The 26,149-nt window shown below is 39.1% G+C and overlaps 1 protein-coding gene across 8 annotated transcripts in view; it reads left to right on the forward strand.

Annotated features, from left to right (window-relative positions):
- The first annotated feature begins 1,081 nt into the window (after positions 1 to 1,081).
- MAGED1 (MAGE family member D1) overlaps positions 1,082 to 26,149 on the forward strand; it is a 63,465-nt gene continuing 38,397 nt past the window's right edge. For 3 of the 8 annotated variants that reach the window (XM_038587457.1, XM_038587465.1, XM_038587466.1), the window contains exons 1-2: positions 1,101 to 1,145; positions 25,846 to 25,933. Coding sequence is in view for 4 of the 8 variants with exons in the window: in XM_038587461.1 (XP_038443389.1) it covers positions 25,870 to 25,960 (91 nt within the window). In the remaining 4 variants the exon portion in view is untranslated. Of the gene's footprint in view, positions 1,146 to 14,145; positions 14,213 to 25,845; positions 25,961 to 26,149 lie in introns of those variants that run through there. The other 5 variants (XM_038587460.1, XM_038587463.1, XM_038587462.1 and 2 more) reach the window with 5 other exon arrangements.

Below are 26,149 nucleotides of genomic sequence, written 5' to 3' on the forward strand. Positions count from 1 at the left end.
TTATTCTTATTATTGAAAATTTTGGGAATCCCTGGGTGGCTCAGCGGTTTAGCACCTGCCTTCAGCCCAGGGCATGACCCTGGGGACCCCGGATCGAGTCCCACGTCGAGCTTCCTGCATGGAGCTTGCTTCTCCCTCTGCCTGTGTCTCTCATAATAAATAAATAAATAAATAAAATCTTAAAAAAAGAAAATTTTGTCAGTTGTCATTTTCTTGGGGGGGGTATATACATATACAAGAATGCTTTCTAGATGAATTTACCTTTATTTGTTAATTTGAGTATAGCATGTAACTCTTTGGATACTATTCCGAGACAAAAATGATTCAGATCTAAGATTTTTTAAAATCTCGAAATCGAAGTATGCCACTTATAAAAATGAACTTTTTACTCAACATGGTATGTTAGAAAATGGTAAACCAGTATGGCAAATACATAACTGTTGGCATCCAAGAGTCAAGGCACTAAGGGTTAGGAAGGTATTTTAAGGGCTAAATCAATAAGGCGAGGTGACAAATTTGGATATGTGGGGTTTGGCTGAAATAATGCAGTTCTTCGGATGACTAGAGTTAAAATTTCTTTTTTTTAAAGATTTTAGGGCAGCCCCGGTGGCTCGGCGGTTTAGCGCCGCCTTCAGCCCGGGGTGTGATCCTGGAGACCCGGGATCGAGTCCCACATGGGGCTCCCTGCGTGGAGCCTGCTTCTCCCTCTGCCTGTGTCTCTGCCTGCCTCTCTCTGTGTGTCTCTCATGAATAAATAAATAAAATCTTTAAAAAAATAAAGATTTTATTTATCCATAAGAGACACAGAAAGAGAGAGGCAGAGGGAGAGGGAGCCCGATATGGGACTCAATCCCGGGACTCCAGGATCACGCCCCGGGCCAAAGGCAGGCTCTAAACCGCTGAACTACCCAGGCGACCCTAGAGCTTTAATTAGTAAAAAGTTACTGTCTCTGAGCCGGTTCACATCACTAACCAGCTTCTGATACGCTGAAAGCCAGAGCAATAAAGTATTGTAAAAGCTTGCTAGAGAGGCACAGGAAGTTGCCTGTAAAGGGGGCGTGGCGTCGGAAAATAAGTTTCCGCCAAACGAAGGAAAATAGCGCTTCCGGTTACGCCATCGTTGTGTCGGGGCTTTCTTCACTGAGGTGAGTGGAAAGAAAGAGGCTCATAATTTTCACAAGTGAGTCTCCAAACCCTCCCGGGAAGCTTTCCTCCTTGCTTCAACATGGGGTGGAAAGATTTCATCCCCAGAGCACATTGTGTGAAGGATGTTTCTGACGCTTATGGTTCCGGTCGCCTGTCTACCTATTCTGAAGATGGCAGGCTGTCCTCCCTCTCTATTTTTGTCCTTTTATCCCTGGTCATTCTTCACCTCTCCTCGTTACCCCAGATCCTCTTCCTGATATTTCTGAGCCTGGGCCATTTCCTCTACCACAGATTTTTTTCCTACCTCTTAACTTCCACCTTCTTCCCCGGCCCCTTTTAGCCTCAAAACTTTTGCAACCCCCTTCTCCCGTTAGGAATCTACGCCCTTCCTTTTTCTTCAGCTCCAGTACTTTACTTTCCACCCCCCCCGCCCCTCCTGCCCGCCTCTTTCAGAGTCCTTTGAATTAAAAACTTGCCAAAACCAGGTGTGACTTCAGTTTCAAGGTCAACTCTTTTATTTCCTTAAAATAAGCAGTGGCAGAAATTTTAGTCCTAAGACACAGGAGCTTGTTCAGATTATTATATTATTGCTGAGTTTATTTTTACTCTTAACCAAAATGATACATCAGAAACTGCACTGATTTTAACCCTCCTGACATAAAAAAAAAAAAAAATTGGCACAGAACTCAATCCCCACTTTTTAGAGGAGCAGTCATAGGGGTTTTGCCTGTAAAACTTGTGTCAATTCTTGATGGTCGAAGCTTTCCCATCTCCTTTAGAACTTGTCATAGGACAGAAATGGTTGACGGATATGACATCCAATCACAAATTTATTTTTTCATATGAGTTATGCCTATTCAAATCTTTTTCTGGTCTTTGGTGGCAACATTGAACAGCAAGCTGACAGATTTTCAAAGTTTTCCTGGGAACTTCGCAAGTATTCTCTATTTCGTGCAAGGTGAAATATATTTTTCTGTTCCATTCATCATGTTTACTTTGTCTCGTGAGAACGTTAGTTAATCACAATTTATTATTCAATTTTTTACCCAAGAGAGGGGATATGATCATTAAACTTAAAATGAGTGTCAGGATTATTCAGGCTCTAAAGAGGAATTTATTCACCAAGAATTCCCTTGAACAAGCAATTTATTCCTTTCCTCCTGTAACTAGTGTGTTATACTTGCCAAAATAAGACGTAAATCTTTTTCTGGGCTAGGTGTAATTTTCAGTTCGTTTAGAAAAAAGTCAGGCTCGACTTCATGATACTAAAACACTTAAAAACTTTTTTGAAGGGTATTGCTGATGTCTCTGTATTCTCTAGTCAAGTTATAGTAACACAGCATTTAAATATCCCACGGCTTCAACCCAGTGTGCAACCATCATTTATTCATCTAAGAATTTTTTTATTGAATAACTTTATGTGTCAGACAGTGTTAAGCACTGAGGATACAACAGTGGAAAATAAAAAGCTTATTAAACTTTAGTTGAGAGACAGTAAATGAATATATAGTAAATATGAGTAAGTTGTAATGGAGAGGAGATGTAGTATTTTAAATAGGGATGGTGAGGAAGGCTTCCCTGGTAAGGCAACATTTGAGCAGAAACCTAAAGGAAGTGAGGGCACGAACTATGTACAGCTATTAATGGGAAAAACAGGATATATCTTATGTTGGTGTCTCTGTATTTGTTCACTCTGCTTCCACACCCCCCTTGCCCATTGTCACTTTTTTGCATGGCTTTAATGTAGCACTCTACATACTGAAATAACCTAATCCAGGCACATACATTTCCCATATTCTTTTGTTTTTTAATCTTGGCGAGCTTCTTGCTATCAATTAGGTATGTTGTTAGTTACCAGCCCTCTAGGAAGACATGTCTTTACATACATTTAGGTATGTTGTTAGTTACATACCTAATACGTCTAGAAGACGTATCTTTACATCCATCCTCACGTCTTCTTCAATCTTTTATCCGCAGTGCATTGTGTGCTATCCTACAGCATATTTGCTTACCTCTCTCACTGCTCTTATCACTGTGTGCTCATGATATGTTGCCCATAAATGTTTGGTATGTTAAATTGGAGGAATTGAGTACTTGTCTGTCTGTACAGGCAATCTTTTAAATATAGTTGGCCCTGGGATGCCTGGGTGACTAGGTAGTTGAGCATCTGCCTTTGGCTCAGGTCGTGATCCTTGGGTTTTGGGATTGAGTCCCGCATCAGGCTTCCTACAGGGAGCCTGCTTAACCTATGTGGTGGTATTGTTTGATCTTTCATTTGTATTCACAATTTATTTGTAATTGATTTCTTTGTATGTTTTCAGTATGAGTTATTGGTATGCGTAAAGGCCCCCCTTTTGTACATTTTTTGAAATGGACATTCAAGGGTGCCTGAGTGGCTCAGTCGGTTAAATGTCTGCCTTTGGCTCATTTCATGATCCCAGGGTCCTGGGATCAAGCCCTGTATTCGACTCTTTATTCAGCGGAGAGTCTACTTCTGCCTCTCCCTCTGTGCCCCCACTTCACCTCATGCTCCCACTCTTTAAAAAAGCAGATATTTAATCAACCTAATATCACTATTGAAAAGATAGCTATTTCCCTCCTATAGAGTCATGTTTTTCATAAATCAAATGACTAAGTTATTTATGTGGGTTTATTTCTTCTGAATTTTGTTCTGTTTGGTTAATTTTTCTATCCTTATATAAGTACCACTGTTATAATGGATGTCCTTTTATAATATATATCATATGTATATAGTCATTTAGTCTTACAGTTTTGTTCTTTTTTTTTCAATAATGCCTAGTGATTCTTGGTCTTTTGAATTTTCATATGCATTTTTAAAAAATATTTTATTTATTTACTCATGAGAGACAGAGAGAGGGAGAGGCAGAGACAGAGGCAGAGGGAGAAGCAGGCCCCGTGCAGGAAGCCGGATGTGGGACTTGATCCTGGGTCTCCTGGATCATGCCCTGAGCCAAATCAGACGCTCAACTGCTGAGCCACCCAGGCGTCCCTCATATGCATTTTAGACTCAGCTCATCAATTTCCACAAAAATTCTTCTTGACATTTTGATTGAAATACCACTTAATACATCCATTTGAGAAACATACATCATGGCACTTTACCCTTAAATATCTCAGTGTTTATCTCCTAATATTAGGGACATTTTATAGATAATTTAATTACCATTATGTCACCAATAAAAATTAAGAATAATTTCCTAATATCATCTAATACCTATACATTTTCTTTTTTTAATTAAAAGTTTTTTTAAAGATTTTATTTATGACAGAGAGACAGAGCATGAGTGGGGATAGAGGGAGAGGGAGAAGCAGACTCCTTGCTGAGCAGGGAGCCCAATGTGGGGTTCCATCCTAGGACCTGGGATCATGACCTGAGCCGAAGGCAGACGCTGAACCGACTGAACCACCCAGGTGCCCCACTTAATCCGTTTTCAAATTTCTTTCTTTTTCCCAATGTGCCTTTCATAGCTGATATTTCTGTTTTAAAAAAGACAAGTGGTGCTTACTAAGGTTCTATTTATCATCAGGCAATGTATAACATTTTATTTAATTAAAACAAAAAAAAGAATTATGATGTACAAATTCTTCCATTTAATAGGAAAGGAAAGGAATCAAATTGGTTAAGAAACTTGTTCAATTACAAAGCTTCAAAAGCTGGGACGCCTGGGTGGCTTAGTGGTTGAGTGTCTATTTTCGGCTCAGGGCATGTCCCGCATCGGGCTCCCTGCGAGGAACCTGCTTCTCCCTCTGCCTATGTCTCTGCCTCTCTCTGTGTGTCTCTCATGAATAAATAAATAAAATATTTTTTAAAAAGCCTCAAAAGCTCTTCACATTCAAATGCATAGTTCTATAATATCCCATGCTCTTATCACTGTATATCATATACAAAAGAATAAAGGTAAAAATCAAATAATAAAGAGGTAGGGAGAGGAAGAAATCCTGCTGAGGGACCTGTTATTTATAAAATGCAAAATATAAGTCTTAAAGCTGGTATTTAAAACCATCACCCATAAGGTATATTTATATTTTTTGAGATGTTTTTGTTGTCCTTTTCTCTATTTGTTCAACTTGTGCATATTTATATATTTAGTACTTTTCAATCCATTGCAGTCATCATTTCTTCTGTTGATCAAACTATCCAGTTTGGAAGAAGCTAGTTGGAACCCTTGACGTTGGCTCCTTTTTTCATTTATTACTAAAATTTTCAAATACATTTAAAGTTAGTAAAATAGACAAACATGTATCCATTCCACAGCTTCAACAATTAATACCATTTGTACAAATTCCTTTGATCTTTTCTCCTCACCCACTTTTTTCCCTGGGGTATTTTAAAGCAATCCCAAACATTATGTCATTACACAGGTAAATAACTCACTATACATCTCTAACTCTTAAATGCATTATACTAAGTAACCACAGGGCCATTATACTTAATAGGATTAACAGTAATTCCTTATATTATCTAATACCCAGGCTATATTCAAATTTCCATGATTGTCTCAAAGATGTCTTTTTAGGGGCACCTGGGTGGCTCAGTTGGTTAAGCATCCGACTTTTGATTTTGGCTCAGGTCATAATCTCAGGGTCATGATATCAAGCCCTGCATTGGGCTCAGGATTCTTTTTCCCTTGCCCTCTGCCCTTCCCCCCGCTTGTGCATGCACACACTCTCAAATAAATAAATCTTTTAAAAATCTATTATTTTTTTTAAAGATTTTATTCGTGAGAGACACAGAGAGAGGGGCAGGCTCCATGCAGGGAGCCTGATGTGGGACTCGATCCCGAGACCCCAGGATCTTGCCCTGGGCTGAAGGCAGGTGTTCAACTGCTGAGCCACCCAGGTGTCCCATTAAAAAGATATTAATAAAAATGTCATTTTATATTTGCTTTGTTTTGTTTTTTAAAGATTATTTATTTATTCAGGAGAGACAGAGAGGTGGAGACATAGGCAGAGGGAGAAGCAGGCTCCATGTAGGGAGCTTGATGTGGGACTTGATCCCAGGATCATGGGATCATGACTTGAGCCAAAGGCAGATTATGCTTTGTTAAATCTGTATCTAAACAAGGGCCACTGTTTATTACCACTGGATATTTTTCTTTTAAGTCTTTTCCTAACCATCTGTAGTCACCCCCCCATTTTAAAGACCACTGGTTTATTAGAGAAACTAAGTCACTTATCCTATCAACAAATGGATTTAGATGATTGCTTCCTTGAGGTGGTATTCAGTTTTTCCACTGCATGTTTCTGTTCACTGGCATTTAGAACTAGAGGATTTATTAGATTCAGTTTCAATGATTTTTTAAGGGAAGAAATCATTTCAGGTAGTGATATGCACTTTCTATGGCATTTCATCATATCTGGTTTAACTTTTTAACTGGTTCTGGGGTTGATTTTTGTTTTCAGGTTTTGTCAGCCTGATCTCTCCATTGTAGCACCTCCTCTCAACCTTTCTCCTATTGATTTTAGCCATTGAAGATAATTGTCTAAATTCACTATTTCAGTAGTAGTTGAAAAAGAGTGGTCTAATTTTATCAATCCTTCTGCATTTATTAGCTGAAATTATTTTGTAAAAAATACCTTTTCTTTATTAGCTTTTTTTTTGTCCCAAAATATTTTAGTAAAAGTCAGGATAAATGTTTTTTTTCATCTATCAGAGTAATGGGTTGGTTTCCTAGAGACTTTCGTTGTTTTCTTCAGTATCCTTGGGAATTCATGGATTTTTATGTATTTTATTGTATATATCTACTGTGATTTATTTTTGATGCCCAGACTGTGTCATCTTAGAAATTAGGAGACTTTTCTGTTTGGCTCCTGTATCCTTTACATGATTTCATTAGATCTTGGCCTCCTTGGTTTCTTTTTTTTTTAATTTAAATTTTAGTTAGTTAATCTGCAGTGCAGTATTGGTTTCTAGAGTAGAATTCAGTGGTTCATCACTTATATGCAGTGCTCATCACAAGTGCTCTCTTTAATACCCATCGCCCAGGGGCACCTGGGTGGCTCAGTCGGTTAAGCATCTGCCTTTCGGCTCCGGTTGTGATCTTGGGGTGCTGGGATCGAGCCCTACATCGGGCTCCCCACTCAGCAAGGAGTCTGTTTCTCCTTCTCTCTCTCCCTGTCCTCACCATTTGTGCTCTTTCTCATGCTCTCTCTCTGTTAAATAAATAAGTAAAATCTTTAAAAAAAAAACCCCACCCATCTAGCCTTTTCTTGCTTTCTGACACAAGATATTTTAGGCTCATTAATAATGAGTACATTTTCTGCGCCAGTCCTGGAATCAGCCATTTTGCAAGGAGGCATATATTCCTTCAGTAGTGATTGGTACTAAGAAAGCAAGATGTGAGTGCTCAGGGGATTATTCCTATTTTCAGTCACACTATGTGACCTTCTGTTTTGCCCTTTTCCTCACCTTTTTGAATACAAGTGAATGACTCCAGCAGCATTCCATTGAAAATTAGCTAAGTGTGGCTTTCATTTGTTTATGTAGTCATTCATTCAGTGAAAATTTATAGACCACACTACCTTGTATCTGGTCTCATGCTGGATACAGGCGATGTAAAGGTAAACCTGACTGGTTTCCTGTTCTTGATGAAGATTCATTATAGTGGGGGTATGAGTAAATGAACAGACAGTGTCTAAAGAGTATGATGAGTACTATGGTGGGTATCGGCAAGTGAGGGCAAATGATAGGCCGTGAGGAGGCCCAGAAGGAGCATTTGCAAATGATTTGGAAGGGAAGATAATGTTTGATATTGGATAAATAGAGGAAATATGAAGGTAGAAGAGCTATGAGGTGTGTTCTAGTCAGATGAACCTAGAAGAAGTGGGGGTGGGAATCTAGATATATTTAAAGAAAGGCACTTGTGTTGTTGGTTTTAACTGGAACATAAGTTTTATGTAGAGGAAGAGAAATGAAACTGAGATATAGATAAGGGCCAGGATATTGAGAGCCCCTAAAGTCAGGTCAGAAAAGTAGGATTTCACTCTGAAACCTATGAGGAAGAAATAATGGAATTGTCCTAAGTGGATGAGATATACAGTTCTCTTTGGGATGTACTGATGATGTGCGGGGTGGGCAGATGGGAGTGGGACAGTAGGAGACTCATGAGGAGGATAGAGGTGTAGCGGTCCAGGAGAGAGACAATGTCATGTTACACTGCACCTTATATTTGTGTGTGGTATATGGGAGAGTTGTGTGTGTGTAGTAGTACATCTGTTATAATCTAGTGTAATACATAATATATACATACACAAACATAGAGTACAGTGTAGCATGACATTTTATATATAATATATGTGATAAATATTACAGGTATATAAGATCTGTGCATACACATGGACATAGTGTTGCATGTCTATAATTCTATATGTGCATATATATCCTGGGGCCATCTCATTGCAACAGGTCTAAAATAGAGAATATTTCAGTGAAGAAACATTGCCCAAGGACAGGACAGCTGAAGAGTGGAAAAGGGCTAACAAATACTCCCTCCTTGACCAAATGGGAGTCATGCTCCTTGGAGCCCTCATTTCAACTAGATCTTATCTTTGGGCATGGTCTTTGACCTGCCTAGTCCAGTTTTAGAAAGAATCCTGCTGAATCAATTTAATGCGACTTTCCCCTACCCCTGATATATGTGATCATCCTGGTCTGCCTTCAACAAGAATTCTAAGTCTGTTTAGCAAGATTTCCCTGTTCTTAATGTTTCCTCTTAATTTTCTACCCATTGAGCCCCCCTCCCTGCATTCCCATCCAGATCTACTGCTTAGCTATAGATTCCCAGGTGTCTTTACCCTATTCAGATTGCAGTCCATTTTCTCTTCCCTATTGCAATAGTCTTGACACTATCACAATAGTCCTTTTAATCTTATCATTTTAACAAGTGTCAGGATAATTTTTTCTTTAACAGGCCCCACCAGAACTTTTGCTGATTGTGTTTCCTCCTTCAAAGCTCCACCAATTGGCACTGAGGCCCAGTTGTGTATCCTTAAGTAATCTGAGAATTCCTCTTCCTCTTCTTCATGGGATTCAAGAGTATGAGGAGGAATGAGATGATTGCTCAGCATTCCCCAGAGGTTGGACTGTAGCCTTAACAGTTATCTCTGGGAGAGTGGAATGATAATCAAAGATACTGAATCTCCTTTTATGAGTTTCTGTGTGTCAGGCACGGTTGTATACTAATGAACATGTATTGTGTTTGTCTTTTAAGACTACTATCTTAAACTTTTTAAAATATAAAATGTGAAATTTCTGTACATAATTAGATAGGATGTAGACTGAGAGGGTTCTATTTAATCTAATAGATTTAGGGGAAACCAGGGCAGCGAGTATGTATGGATCAGTGTTAGTGAAGGCTCATGTGCTGAGGACTAATATAATTGGTGAAAGTGTTGATGAAATGAGTGTAGACTTTGATGTCAAAGATCTTATCTGAAAAGTAGAATAGATAATAGGTGGTACATGTATATTTTTAAGATGAGAGATTTGAAAATGTTTAGGTGTTCTGCAGGGGAGGAACTGATAAAAACAGTTTAAATAATAGGAGCGAAAGGGGATAACTAGTGAAACAAAATGTAGAAAAGATTTGTAGAGACATATGAAGTACAGGCCATGAACAAGAGAAGGGGCATTACTTTTGACATTGGAGTTAAGGAGAGTCAGAAAGGGATGTTTTTAAGGTTTTGGAGAAGCAAGAAATAGGGGGAGTTTCTTGGTGCCCCTTTATTCTCTGTGAATAAGGTAGTAAGGGCATTTTGGAGTGTGAGAGGGGATGGCCAGGGGCCAGAGCAAAGAGGAGGAAGCTTGCAACTTTCTTTAGAGAATGAAAGAAGATTTATAGGCAGTATTGAACACCTATCTAGGTTGGAAATAAAATGTTTTTAGTTTTGTCTTTTTATCCAGGTATGTTAAGCTGCCTAGAAGTAGGAGCAAAGAAGGCAAACATTGGGTTTGATTTTAGACTGAATGGGGTGGTGATGATTGTGGGTGGTAGAAGGTTTGAGGGGCGAATAAGTTGTTGAGGTTACTGATGAGATTTGTTCAGGTTATAGGCCATGGGATCTAGTCTCGTCAGGGAAGAGTATATTCTCAGAAAGATTATTCTGTGGATCCAGAGAAAGAGAAGCTGTGTGAATATGTGCATGGGCGTGGGAGAAGTTACATAGAAATTTCAAAGCTCAAAGAGTAGAAGTAATAAGGTGATATGGCAGACAAGAAATTGTGGTCAGAGTAGGTTATTGGAACTTAGGATTTCAGAGGAAAAGTAGTTCTGGATGATGAGTAAGTTGAAGTAGAGGAGGTCAAGGAGCTGTGAAGCTGGGGTGATGGACAAGTTAGCTATGGGATCATCAAAGATATTTCAGAAGATAAAAGGTGATAAAAAGAGTAGAGAGGAAGACAAGGAAGATGCTATATTTTGTGGAGGGAGTGAGTATAGCTCTGAGATAGATGGCATGAAAATCAAAGGAGCAGAGATTTTCTTTTTTTTTTTTTTTTTTTTTGAGGCAGCCAGTTTATTCACATCTTCATTTAAGTTCTTCAAGTCTCTCAAATGTAAAAGGCAAAGTCCCTGCACTCTCACCTAAGATACAAATTAAGGTGATATTCAAAATATTTATCGGCTAGTACAAAGTGGACACCAGGTCCTCGTGCTCTTACCCCGGCCTCCCCTTCAGCCTGTGCTTGGTTGCTTTCACGTAACCACTTTGTGCTTCAACAACGTAGATTCCATCTTACTTTGGCCCCTGAAAGATTCAGAGCTTCAGAGCTCATCTTATGTCCCAACTTTAGTAACAATATGGCCTACCAAAGCATGCATTTCAAAGCACAAACGTTCTTTGTAATCATGCTACTTCTGCCCATTTGTCCTTAGCCAAAATAGTAGTCCTAAATTATACGTATGCATACATTTCTATTTTGTATATCTACATATTTTATGATATATGCATGATATAAATATGCTTAGGATATAAACGTAGAGAGTGGTGCGTGTGTATGATGTTAAGTGTCCCAGAGAGGAGCAGAGATTTTCATAGCAGAAAGAAGAAGTAGGGAATGGAAGCAGCAGTGGCTAGCATGAGTTGTTGCCCTTAACCAGCTTAGCAGTATATTCCTTGGCCTTGGCTTTGTTTGTTTCAGTTCTGTCTTTGTCTCTGTCTTTGCCTTTTGGCGGTGCATAACCAGGATTAGGGCCAAGAAAGAACTGGTGGTAAAATCTTGAATGTAAGAGCTAAGATAGCATTCTATATTGATCTCTATTCTTGGAGAGACTTGAACAACTGCCTTTAGCAACTTTAAGGTAAATGGTATGGCTGGTAGGACCCTGGCTTGCCCAGGTGTGTGTTTCCAAAAATCCTATTGCAAATGGATATGATAGCCAGTCCCTGCAGCTTTTATAGAAGTAGATGCTTTTTTTTATAATAATATTAATCACCTCAGAAAGGTTGAGAACACATGCTTTAAGGAACTTCCATAGGAAGGCCCTGGATTATTCCTTTTTTTAAAAAAAAAATTTTAAATGTGCAATGTAACAAAAATACAGAAAGTTGCATAAAATGTAAATGTACACTAAAGTGAATAATTATAAAGTAAGGACCCATAAAAGAACCTTCCAGAACCAAAAAACAGAACATTGGAAGTTATTCAGAAGCCTCCATTTGTAATCCTCTCTCTCTCTCCCAGAGGTAACCATATTTCCTGACTTGACTTTGTCTATGTGTATAGACACATGTGTACATATACACCTATTTATACATTTTACTGTTTGTAGACACTTGGTTTGCCTCCCATTTTTGCTGGTAAGAACATTCTTGTACACATCTGTTGCATCTGTGCATGAGTTTCTCTAGGATACATTTATGGCAAAGGGATTATGTGGTAATAGTATGTGCATCCTTTCAACTTTATTAGACAATGGAAAAATTGATCTTCACAAGAATTGTACCAGTTTTGACTATGAAATGTATGTGGATTTATACCTTGTTTTTTTTCCTCCCCCACAGTTTTGAGGCCAGAAAACTATGGCTTGGAGATGATCAGGGTCAGCCAGGACCTGTAATTGGCTGTGGATATGGGGGACTTGGTTACTATTTCACATTTCTCCTGGAACAGTTACATTTAGCTGCTTCAGGGGTATTCTACAGGAGAACCTTGGTTTGGTTTTATCTTTTCCAGAATCTTAAGGCCCAAGAATTGGGCACCACAATTGAATGTGGTTGCCCAGCTTCTGAGGCCATTTGAGAATGAGGGAGGCTGCTTTATTATTCTGTGATACACATAGTTGATTTTAGCAATTATTTTTTTATTTTATTTTATTTTATTTTTTAAATTTTTTTAAATTTATTTTTTATTGGTGTTCAATTTACCAACATACAGAATAACCCCCAGTGCCCGTCACCCATTCACTCCCACCCCCCACCCTTCTCCCCTTCTACCACCCCTAGTTCGTTTCCCAGAGTTAGGAGTCTTTATGTTCTGTCTCCCTTTCTGATATTTCCCACACATTTCTTCTCCCTTCCCTTATATTCCCTTTCACTATTATTTATATTCCCCAAATGAATGAGAACATACAATGTTTGTCCTTCTCCAATTGATTAGCCAAGGGTTCTGTAGGGGGGCTTTGAGCCCGTTGTCTCTTCTTCAGACTCAAGGGTCAAGAATCAGAACCAGGAAGTTAATAACCAGCATCTGTGGATGGCAGAGTATAAAGACTAGTGTAGTGGCTTAGATGACCCTGTGTCTTTGGAGGGTCCTTGAACAACTGTCTTTAGCCCACTCTCTCCTTATTCTTTTCTTTCCCAGAATCTGTCCTTTAGGGAGCCCTTGCATAGGGCCAGGAGGGCCCTGGCTTTTTTCTTTCCTTGCCAGAGTTCAAGGTTTTATAGAAGTAAATTGTAGTGATTAAAAATTAGGAGTTTATTAACTTTCAGAAAGTTGACAAAATGTTCTATATGAAGATGTGAAATATCATACATATATATTATTGATTTTTAATTTAATTTAATTTTTTGAAAGATTTTATTTATTAATTCATGAGAGACACACACAGAGAGAGAGGCAGAGACACAGGCAGACGGAGAAGCAGGCACCACACAGGGAGCCCGACGCCGGACTCCAGGATCACTCCCAGGGCCAAAGGCAGCGCCAAACCACTGAGCCACCGGGGCTGCCCTTGATTTTTAATTTTAAAACAGATAATGGAATAATAATTCCAAATTTTAATTACAATTAGTATTTAATGTACCTTTTGGACCTGACTATATTTTTTAGATATTTCACAAATATGAATGCATTAGCATATTTACACTTAGGAGATGCTTATTTCATGTTTTAGTTCATTATTTCTTTACTTTTTACTACTGTTACTACTTTTGCTTTCTCTATACATGTTGAGAATTTGAATTTTCAAGATAAATCATTGAAAACAGTGGCATGTTGTAGCTCTTCACTTGATTTCCTTTCATCCTTTGGCTGCTACTTGTGTAAAGTTGTTTTAATGCCTTGACTACAACCTCTCACATATTTGCAAGGCAAAGATATTCTAGAAAACATGTCATCTTTCTTTATTATCAGTTGGACACTAAACTAACCCTGTTATCTTTTACATGTTGTGCTTTGCTTTATATTACATGCAAACCCAGCTGAGGATGCCCATCTCACAGACACTGCTTGAATAGTGTGTTATTCATAGGTTTGGCATACCAGGGTACTGGGGTTTACTAGTTGGGAATGTTGGAACCGAGTGGGGGTGGGGAGAATCAGCATGCTTATGAGAAAACTATCTCATCTATGGCAAGGTGAAGGGTCGTTCTAAAAATACTGAAGGGTTTAGGTAAGCTTATTTTTTAAGGAGGGGGGATTCTAGAGGCCACTAAGGAAGGATTTCAAATGGGAAGGAGCACAGTGAACTGATAGTTTGAAGGGGAAATGGGCATAGCTTACTACTTTTCACTCCCTCTATTTATCTTCTTGGTTTTCAGGAAAATGTTTTCCCCAGGGCCCTGAAAGACAAGAAGTATGAGTGAACAAAAGGGGAAGTCATAGAAGGTGAGAAGGGAAATATACATAGTCTAAGAATATCGGAAGTGCTGGGATACTACTGGGAAAGATAGAGTGGAAGCCTTAGAAAAGTTAGATATACCATTAACTATCAATCAATTAAGTAAGCAAATATATAGTGATCTAGACTCTGCTGGATAATGAGGACATAGCTAAATTAGATGTATTTTCTACTGAGTCTGGTGGATGAGATAGACACAGACAATTGCAACAGGGAGTGCTATGATGGAAGGGAGACTGTACTGTCAGTAGAAACATGGAAGAGGGTCCTCCAACCCATTCTAGAACTCAGTGAAGGCCTCCTGGAAGGCATCAGGTTGAGAACTTAATTTTGCATAGAAGTAGCCATTAATCTGGCAGATAAGAATCCCTGAGTGTGGGGCCTAGCGAGCTACTGGTCATTAGACCATGTAGCTACCTGAGTATGCCATATAGCTTTTGAGTTTGGAAAGTACCTGAAGAAATGGGAAGTTCAGAAGCCATTCTGGTTTAGTAGAGCTAGGGAACAGGAGTCAAGCAGAAGTGAATAGTTTCAAAATGGTTACAATGATTGATTGATTGATTGTATATATTTTTATTGGAGTTCAATTTGCCAACATATAGCATAACACCCAGTGCTCATCTCGTCAATTGTCCCCCTTAGTGCCCATCACCCGTCACCCCAACCCCACGCCCACCTCCCTTTCGATTACCCCTTGTTCGTTTCCCAGAGGTAGGTATCTCTTGTGTTCTGTCACCCTCATTGATATTTCCCACTCATTTTTTCTCCTTTCCCCTTTACTCCCTTTCACTATTTTTTATATTCCCCAAATGAATGAGACCATAAATGTTTGTCCTTCTCCAATTGACTTACTTCATTCAGCATAATACCCTCCAGTTCCATCCACTTTGAAGCAAATGGGGGGTATTTGTTGTTTCTAATGGCTGAGTAATACTCCATTCTATATATAGACCACATCTTTATCCATTCATCATTCAGTGGACATCAAGGCTCCTTCCACAGTTAGGCTATTGTGGACATGGCTGCTATGAACATCGGGGTGCAGGTGTCCCAGCGTTTCACTGGATCTGTATCTTTGGGGTAAATCCCCAGCAGTGCAATTGCTGGGTCATAGAGCAGATCTATTTTTAACACTTTGAGGAACCTCCACGCAGTTTTCCAGAGTGGCTGCAGCGGTTCACATTCCCACCAACAGTGCAGGAGGGTTTCCCTTTCTCCACATCCTCTCCAACATTTGTGGTTTCCTGCCTTGTTAATTTCCCCCATCCTCACTAGTGTGAGGTGGTATCTCATTGTGGTTTTGATTTGTATCTCCCTGATGGCCAGTGATGTGTAGCATTTTCTCATGTGTTTGTTGGCCATGTCTATGTCTTCCTCTGTGAAATTTCTGTTCATGTCTTCTGCCCATTTCATGATTGGATTGTTTGTTTCTTTGCTGTTGAGTTTAATAAGTTCTTTATAGATCTTGGAAACTAGCCCTTTATCTGATAGGTCATTTGCAAATATCTTATCCCATTCTGTAGGTTGTCTTTTAGTTCTGTTGACAGTTTCTTTTGCTGTGCGGAAGCTTTTTATCTCGAAGAAGTTCCAATATTTCATTTTTGCTTTTGTTTCCCTTGCCTTCATGGATGTATTTTGCAAGAAGTTGCTGTGGCCAAGTTCAAAAAGGGTGTTGCCTTTGTTTTCCTCTACAATTTTGATGGATTCTTGTCTCACATTTAGATCTTTCATCCATTTTGAGTTACCTTTGTGTATGGTGTAAGACAGTGGTCTAGTTTCATTCTTCTGCACGTGGCTGTCGAATTTTCCCAGCACCATTTATTGAAAAGACTGTCCTTAATCCAGTGGATATTTTTTCCTGCTTTGTTGAATATTAGTTGACCATAGATTTCAGGGCCCATTTGTGGGTTCTCTATTCCATTCAGATGATCTGTGTGTCTGTTTTTGTGCCAGTGCTACACTGTCTTGATGATCGGAGCTTTGTAGTCCAACTTAAAATCTGGCATTGTGGTGGCCCCGGCTCTGGTTTTCTTTTTTAATATATCCCTGGCTATTCGGGGTCTTTTCTGATTGCACACAAATCTTAAGATGATTTGTTCCAACTCTCTAGAAGAAAGTCCATGGTATTTTGATAGGGATTGCTTTGAATGTGTAAATTGCCCTGGGAGCATTGACATTTTCACAATATTAATTCTTCCAATCCATGAGTATGGAATATTTTTCCATCTCTTTGTATCTTCCTCAATTTTTTCAGAAGTGTTCTGTAGTTTTTAGGGTATAGATCCTTTCCCTCTTTGGTTAGGTTTATTCCTAGGTATCTTATGCTTTTGGGTGCAATTGTAAATGGGATTGATTCCTTAATTTCTCTTTCTTCAGTCTCATTGCTAGTGTACAGAAATGCCACTGATTTCTGGGCATTGATTTTGTATCCTGCCGCACTGCCGAATTGCTGTATGAGTTCTAGCAATCTTGGGGTGGAGTCTTTTGGGTTTTCTATGTACAGTATCATGTCATCTGCGAAGAGGGAGAGTTTGACTTCTTCTTTGCCAATTTGAATGCCTTTTATTTCTTTTTGTTGCCTGATTAGTGAGGCAGGACTTCCAGTACTATGTTGAATAGCAGTGGTGAGAGTGGACATCCCTGTCTTGTTCCTGATCTTAGGGGAAAGGCTCCCAGTGTTTCCACATTGAGAATGATATTTGCTGTGGGTTTTCATAGATAGCTTTTAAGATGCTAAGGAATGTTGCCTCTATCCCTACACTCTGAAGAGTTTTGATCAGGAATGGATGCTGTATTTTGCCAAATGCTTTCTCTGCATCCATTGAGAGGATCTTATGGTTCTTGTTTTTTCTCTTGCTGATATGATCTATCACATTGATTGGCTTTAGGAATGTTGAACCAGCCTTGCATCCGGGGATAATTCCCAGTTGGTCAGGGTGAATAATTTTCTTAATGTTGGCTATTGGCTAGGATCTTTTTGAGAATGTTAGCATCTGTGTTCATCAGGGATATTGGTCTATAATTCTTTTTTGGTGGGGTCTTTGGTTTTGGAATTAAGGTGATGCTGGCCTCATCGATCGAGTTTGAAGGTATTCCATCACTTTCTATCTTTCCCAACAGCTTTAGTAGAATAGGTATTGTTTCTTCTTTAAATGTTTGATAGAATTCCCCTGGGAAGCCATCTGGCCCTGGAGTTTTGTGTCTTGGGAGTTTTTTGATGACTGCTTTAATTTCCTCCCTGGTTATTAGCCTGTTTAGGTTTTCTATTTCTTTCTGTTCCAGTTTTGGTAGTTTGTAGTTTTCCAGAAATGCGTCCATTTCTTCTAGGTTGCCTAATTTATTGGCGTATAGCTGCTCATAATAAGTTTTTAAAATCATTTGTATTTCCTTGGTATTGGTGGTGATCTCTCCTTTTTCATTTGTGATTTTATTAATTTGAGTCTTTTCTCTTGTGTTTTTAATAAGGCTGGCTAATGGTTTATCTATCTTATGAATTCTTTCAAAGAACCAACTCTGATTTTGTTGATCTGTTCTACAGTTCTTCTGGTCTCTGTTTAATTGATTTCTGCTTGAATCTTTATTATCTCTCTTCTGCTTGGTATAGGTTTTATTTGCTGTTCTTTTTCCAGTTCCTTTAGGTGTAAGGTTAGCTTGTGTATTTGAGTTTTTTTCCAGTTTTTTGAGGGAGGCTTGTATTGCAATGTTCCCTCTGTTATTTCTGATGTTCCCTAGTTCCGTCTCAGGACTGCTTTTGCTGTATCCCAAAGATTTTGATTGGTTGTATCTTCATTCTCATTAGTTTCCAATCTAATCTCATTAGTTTCCAAAGAATCTTTTTAATTCTTCCTTAATTTCCTGGTTGACCCTTTCATCTTTTAGCAGGATGCTCTTTAACCTCCACGTGTTTGGGTTTCTTCCAAATTTCTTCTTGTGATTTAGTTCAAGTTTCAAAGCATTATGGTCTGAAAATATGCAGGGGACAATTCCAGTCTTTTGGTATGAGTTGAGAACCTGATTTGTGACCCAGTATGTGGTCTATTCTGGAGAAAGTTCCATGTGCACCTGAGAAGAATATGTATTCAGTTGCTTTTGGATGTAAAGTTCTGTAAATATCTGTGAAATCCATCTGGTCCAGTGTATCATTTAAAGCTCTTGTTTTTTTGGAGATGTTGTCCTTAGAAGATCTGTCGATTGTAAAAAGCGGTGTGTTCAAGTCTCCCAGTATCAGTGTATTATTATCTAAGTATGTCTTTACTTTGTTTATTAATTGATTGATATACTGCAGCTCCCACATTCGGGGCATAAATGTTCATGATTGTTAGGTCCTCTTGTTGCAAAGATTCTTTAAGTATGATATAGTGTCCCTCTTCATCTCTTGACTACAGTCTTTGGATAAACTTTAATTTATCTGATATATGAATGGCTACCCCTGCTTTCTTTTGAGGACCATTTGAATGGTAAATGGTTCTCCCACCTTTCATTTTCAGGCTGTAGGTGTCCTTAGGTCTAAAATGAGTCTCTTGTAGACAGCAAATAGATTAGTTTTTCTTTTTTATCCAGTCTGAAACCCTCCGCCTTTTGATGGGATCATTAAGCCCATTGATGTTCAGAGTCACTATGGAAAGATATGAATTTAGTGTGATCATAATACCTATTCAGTCCCTGTTTTTTGTGGATTGTTTCCTTGGACTTCCTCTTTCTTTTAGAGTCCCCCTTAATATTTCTTGCAGAGCTCCTTGGTGGTCACAGATTCTTTCAGTTTCTGCCTATCTTGGAAGCTCTTTATCTCTCCTTCTAATCTGAATGAGAGCCTTGCTGGATAAAGTATTCTTGGCTGCAGGTTCTTCTCCTTTAGGACTCTGAATATATCCTGCCAGCCTTATCTGGCCTGCCAGATCTCTGTGGAGAGGTCTGCTATTAACTAATACTTCTCCCCATAAAGGTTAGGGATCTCTTGTCTCTTGCTGCTTTAAGGATCTTCTCTTTATCTTTGGGATTTGCAAGTTTCACTATTAAATGTTGAGGTGTGAGTGGTTTTCATTGATTTTTTTGGGGGGCGTGGGAATCTCTCTACCTCCTGGATCTGAATGCCGGTTTCACTTCCCAAGTTAGGGAAGTTCTCAGCTATGATTTGTTCAAATACAGTTTCTGGTCCTCTGTCCCTTTCGGCGCCCTCAAGAACCCCAATTAAAGGAAGATTTTTCCTTCTGAGGCTGTCGTATCCTCCAGTTCCATCCACTTCGAAGCTAATGGTGGGTATTTGTCGTTTCTAATGGCTGAGTAATATTCCATTGTATACATAAACCACATCTTCTTTTTCCATTCATCTTTCGATGGATGCTGAGGCTCCTCCCACACTTTGGCTATTGTGGACATTGCCGCTATAAACATCGGGGTGCAGGTGTCCTGGCGTTTCACTGCATCTGTATCTTTGGGGTAAATCCCCAACAGTGCAATTGCTGGGTGGTAGGGCAGTTCTATTTTTAACTCTGAAGAACCTCCACACAGTTTTCCAGAGTGGCTGCACCAGTTCACATTCCCACCAACAGTGCAGGAGGGTTTCCCTTTCTCCACATCCTCTCCAACATTTGTGGTTTCCTGCCTTGTTAATTTCCCCCATCCTCACTAGTGTGAGGTGGTATCTCATTGTGGTTTGGATTTGTATTTCCCTGATGGCAAGTGATGCGGAGCATTTTCTCATGTGCGTGTTGGCCATGTCTATGTCTTCCTCTGTGAGATTTCTCTTCATGTCTTTTGCCCATTTCAGGTTGGATTGTTTGTATCTTTTCTGTTGAGTTTAATAAGTTCTTTATAGATAATGGATACTAGGCCTTTATCTGATACGTCATTTGCAAATATCTTCTCCCATTCTGTAGGTTGTCTTTGAGTTTTGTTCACTGTTTCTTTTGCTGTGCAAAAGCTTCTTATCTTGATGAAATCCCAATAGTTTATTTTTACTTTTGTTTCTCTGGCCTTTATGGATGTATCTTGCAAGAAGTTACTGTGGCCAAGTTCTAAAAGGGTGTTGCTTGTGTTCTTCTCTAGGATTTTGATGGAATCTTGTCTCACATTTAGATCTTTCATCCATTTTGAGTTTATCTTTGTTTATGGTGTAAGAGAATGGTCTAGTTTCATTCTTGTGCATGTGGGTGTGCAATTTTCCCAACACCATTTATTGAAGAGACTGGTTTTTTTCCAGTGGATAGTCTTTCCTGCTTTGTCGAATATGAGTTGACCATAAAGTTGAGGGTCCACTTCTGGATTCTCTCTTCTGTTCCATTAATCTATGTGTCTATTTTTGTGCCAGTACCACACTGTCTTGATGACCACATCTTTGTAGTACAACCTGAAAATGAAATAAAAGGCATTCAAATTGGAAAAGAAGAAGTCAAACTCTCCCTCTTTGCAGATGACATGATAATGTACATAGAAAACCCAAAAGACTCCACCCCAAGATTGCTAGAACTCATACAGCAATTCAGCAGTGTGGCAAGATACAAAATCAATGCCCAGAAATCAGTACACTAGCAATGAGACTGAAGAAAGCGAAATTAAGGAGTCAGTCCCATTGACAATAGCACCCACATGCCTAAGATACCTAGGAATAATCCTAACCAAAGAGTGAAAGGATCTATACCCTAAAAACTACGGAACACTTCTGCAAGAAATTGAGGAAGACACAAAGAGATGGAAAAATATTCCACGATCCTGGATTGGAAGAATTAATATTGTGCAAATGTCAATGCTACCCAGGGCAATTTACACATTTAATACTATCCCTATCAAAATACCATGGACTTTCTTCAGAAAGTTGGAACAAATTATCTTAAGATTTGTGTGGAATCTGAAAAGCCCCTGAATAGCCAGGGTAATATTAAAAAAGAAAACCACAGCTGGGGGCATTACAATGCCAGATTTCAGGTTGTACTACAAAGCTGTGGTCATCAAGACAGTGTGGTACTGGCACAAAAACAGACACATAGATCAATGGAACAGAATAGAGAATCCAGAATTGGACCCTCAACTTTATGGTCAGCTCATATTCGACAAAGCAGGACAGACTATCCACTGGAAAAAAGACCATCTCTTCAATAAATGGTGCTGGGAAAATTGGACATCCACATGCAGAAGAATGAAACTAGACCATTCTCTTACACCATACACAAAGATCAACTCAAAATGGATGAAAGATCTAAATGTGAGACAATATTCCTTTTATCTCGTTAAGCCTCGTCGTTATGACCTCCAGTTTGGATTGCATCTCATTTAATTGATTTTTATTTTCGGCCTGATTAGTTCTAAATTCTGCAGTCATGAAGTCTCTTGAATCCTTTATGCTTTTTTCTAGAGCCACTAGTAGCTTTATAATTGTGCTTCTGAATTGGCTTTCAGACATTGAATTGTAATCCAAATTTTGTAACTCTGTGGTAGAGAGTACTGTTTCTGATTCTTTCTTTTGTGGTGAGTTTTTCCTTTGCTCAGTGCAGAATGGCTAAAAATAAGTTGTACTGGAAAAAGGAGAAAAAGAGAGAAAAATAGGAGTGTAGGGGAACAAAGAGAAAACAAAAAACGAGGGTATCCTCTGATTCTATATACTGTAAATCCCTCGACTTCCCCTGGAACTTTCTAGTGCTGCTTGGTCAATAACTTGCTTTTCCCCTTCTTCCAGGTGGTCTTCTGGGGGAGGGGCCTGCTTTGCTGATTTGAGGTTGTGCACCTGGGGGAGCTGCCCAGCCCCCTGCCAGGTGTATGGCTCAGTGGGAGCTGTTTATCTTGTGAGGCCCCTGCTCCCTGGTGGCCCTGCTCAGTTCCAGGCACTAGGTGACACCAGGAGGAACAACAGTGGCGGTGGCCAGCTTTCCAGTTCTGGAGTCAGCTTCCACAGGAACTACCGCAGCTCCCAGTCTATGGGTTCCTGGATGCTCCAGGGTGAGGGTGCTGATCTGCACAGCTCGGGGCCACCCAGAGGCAGGAGCTTCCTTGCTGCCCTACATCCTCCCGGCCTCCGCTGAGTGCCGGATATTGGGCTGTGTCCCCCAGCGCCCTCGGCTCTGGGGCCTGCACTGCTGGAATCCCGTTCCCGGGGCCACATGGAGCCGCTGCCTGAGTTGCTCCCAGGCTCGCCAGGCGTGAATTCCAGCCCTTTCGGGAGCTTGCCCCGTGGTGTGTGGTGCACTCTCCTCCGGGGAACAGTTCCTCTGTTAGTGCTCCTGGTAGCATGATGGTATCCCTGCCCCTCCTGGGATCCTGCCCGAGTTCCCCGGGAGCGCCTTTCCATCTGGGAAGATTTGTACAGTTTCAGCTTCTCCCGGACTGGCCTTTCCTGTCCTGGGGGCATTCGCCATCCCGCCCTAGCTCGGCTCCTGACGAGGGATCCTCCCCCCTAGGATGCTTTTCTATTTCATTTTTTCCTCGTCTTCCTACCTTGATAGAAGCACGAACTCTTCTCACTGTAGAATTCCAGCTGTTCTCTCTGTAAATCTCAGGCCGAATTCATAGGTTTTCAGGATGATTTGAAAGTTATCTAGGTAAGTTGGTGGGGACAGGTGACTTGGGGACCCTATTCTTCTGCCATCTTGCCCTGCCTCCCTCTCTGTATAAGTTTTATAGTTTTCTTTTCACAATTAGTTTCTAGTTGGAATTTATTTTTGTGTATTGTATGATGTAGAGAATTTATTATTTTTTTCTCAATGATATATCATTGGTTCCGGGACTATTTACTGCATAGTCTCTTCTTTCACCACAGATTTATAATGCTGTGCCTATCATATACCAAGTTGTAATAGATGTATATGTCTGCCCTTAGACTTTCTTTCTGTTCTATTGGTCTATTTTACTGTATCTATACTAATACTATATTGTTAATTACAATAGCTTTGTAATGCATGTTAATATTTGGTAGGGAAAGGCCTCTTATTCCTCTTCCTCAAAAGTACATTTTTTACCCTTCACTTTTCCATACAGATTTTAAGGTAAGCTTAATATGATCTATATGAAACATTGAGATTTTGACTTGAACTTCTTCGTATTTATTGGTTTATAGATTCTGTTACATCTTTTCAACAATGCAAGTGGTTCATCCCTCCTTTTGTCTAGATATCTTTAATACCTTTGAAAAAATGTTTTATAGTTTTCTCCATAAGGGTGTCATGCATATTCTTTTAGAGGTATTTCTATGACCTGTAAGTTTTTGTTGCTCTCATGAGTATTTTTAAATTACATTTTTTAACTGATTGTGACTGGTGTATGGGAGTGTTTGATTCTGGTGCACTGTTTTTAGATCCATTCACTTTGCTTACCTGCTTCTCTAGGTCCAATTGTTGTTTATAGGTTTTGTTGAATTTTTATATAAACTTTATATAAAACATACTTAGAAGTATGTAAATCTTAACTATACAGCTCACTGAATTATCACAAAGTGTTTTGGGCTTGTTAGTGTAATTTGTGAATAATTGTAATTTTTCCGCTTTCAGCCCTATGCCTCCAAATATTGATATCATTTTGTATAAAATAAAATAGAATTTCTTTTCTAAAGCAATTTCACTGAAGTGTTTCCGAGGCTTTGTGCTCTAAATAGTGGTGTTTGATATGTAAATACTTTTGAAGTTATCAAAGAAAGGAAATTATCTTTATTTGGAAATTCCAACAGTATTTAATAAAAGAGCCTTGATCACTTCTGCAAAGTCCCATTTGCTGTGTAAAGTCACATATTCACAGGATCAGGACATCTTGGGAAGGTTATTATTCTGTCTAGTATACCAGGTTAATGAGTTAATAAACAAGATATCTAGTTAGAATTACACATTCCTTTTGTAGGTTATTTTCATAGTTTGTCAATTTCTAAAGTTGTGGGAGTCCTTACAAAATGTCTTTCTTTAAATAGTACTTCTAAGGAAAGATTTGTATTAACAAAGAATAGAACTAGTTGGTAAGTTATTATTGATAAGTCTCCGTATTGTAAAAGAGAACTAGATTGACATTCTTGTTAAAATGTTTCAATTTAACATCTTTTAAATTTAGATTATTTGAAATAAGTGTGAAGTACTATGGTTTCTATCCCTCCACAGCTGGAGGGAAGAGAGTACAGAACCTTTATGTCTCTGTAAGTTTCCTTTTTGTTGATTGTGAAGATTTGTATTTGTAAAGTTAGGCTCTGGATTCCATAAGTTAATTTTAAATAAAAGGGAATCTGGAGCCTAATTTTGCTTGTAGAAATGGAGAAAGGGCTGAAAAGAATTTTATTATCAATGAAACACTATATTTTGTGCCTTGTATAAGATTCAGTGTGATCACTTCACAAGGCCCTGACGCCTGTTAAGTGAAAGAGAGAAGTTTGAGCAGTTCAGAGTTTTAAAGAATCCTCTCTCTGTACTTTCCACCTTTTTGTCTCTTTGTACTGTACTCTAATAATTTTTTTTACAAATTATTAATCTCTTGATTAATGCAATCTCTTGGGTTTTTCATGTGAGATGCTATATTTTTCTTCCAAAAGTTTGATTAGGTTTGTGATATATTATGTATTATGGTTTCCTGATGCTTGGAAATATCTTCAAGTTTGTTTACTTCTTTATCTGTAGTAAAGTTGTTGTCTTACAGTTTGTTATTTGCTAACCCCAGTGTTACGTCTTTTCTTTTATCAGCTGATCCTGCTGTTTTGCCTCTTTATCTAATTCGTCTCAAGGATCCCCAGGGCTAGTCATGTAATTTAGCCTGAACTGCAAAATGACCTGCTTGCATTCATTCAACCCCCTGAGAGGGTAGCCTTTTGGCATCCCTACTTATTGTAGGGAGAGTCTCCTATTAGTTTTCCTACTCTGTGTAGATCTGACTTTAATCTGTCTCTTTTGCCTACAAAACAACCAAAATGAAAGTTAAAATTTTATTGGGAATGGATAGATATCCTCAGGGCAGAAATTGCCTCCCTGCATACCTGTTTCTCTACTCTAGATTCCCCTTTTCTCCTGCTGTGCCCTGTTGTTTCCATATTTTAATTGCCCTCTATTTTTACTGTTTTTAAGTAGATGTTGTTTCTCTTTTGTCAAAAATTTGTTTTGTTTTCAGCATGAGGGTTTGTCCAAAAAGCCTTGTGGGCAATTACCAGAAATATGAAAATTTTCCTGTAACTCTTTCCTACATTTTCTTTGAGATTAAGTTTAGGCTCAGAACTTTTCGTTACCTTGTAGGTTTTCTTTACTTTATGGATGAAACATCCAGGGCTCAGAAAAATAAAGATACTTGCCCAAGATCATATAGCAAGTAAGTAGTAATACCGGTTTTGAGCCCAGCTCTGTCCAGCCCTGAAGCCTGTGTGCATAACCAGTTCAGTGCACAGCATCCTTTAGATTCCATTGTTTTTTGTGCCTGGAATATGGGACATGTAGGAGAGTAAATGTCATATTGTTTTCTCCTATCAGGTTTTTCTCCCTCAAAGTCAGCACTCTCTCTTGTTCCTGGGGCACCATGCATTTCTATGCCTCTTTCAGAAGATCCATGCCTGTTTACGAGACATCCTATTAAATAACAGACCCTCTTCTACCACCTACACTGTACCTTTCAGAACTGAATTTAGGGGCAGTTTCCCAGCTTTAACTACAAAGTTTTATGTTCTTTTTAACTGCAGGATTTTCCACCTCGAAAGACCAAAATGCATTCCCAGCTCAATTTGGAAAGATCTAAGGACAAAGGGATCGAGGAAGAAATTCTCTTAGGTGAGCAAAGAAGGGAGAATGAAACAGGTAGGAGCTTGAGAACTTGTTTTGTTAGTGTTAGGATGGTTTTGGATTTTGGTTGGTGAATGCCCATGGCACCTTGACTTGGTGGAAAACACAGGAGCTTTGGAGCTGGACATACTTGAATTGACACTCGGTTCCCTTACTTACTCACTCTAAAATATTCGGTAAGCCAGTTCTCTTTTCTGACATCAG

The sequence above is a fragment of the Canis lupus genome, chromosome X (genome assembly GCF_011100685.1).
Source record: "Canis lupus familiaris isolate Mischka breed German Shepherd chromosome X, alternate assembly UU_Cfam_GSD_1.0, whole genome shotgun sequence".
NCBI lineage: Eukaryota > Metazoa > Chordata > Mammalia > Carnivora > Canidae > Canis > Canis lupus.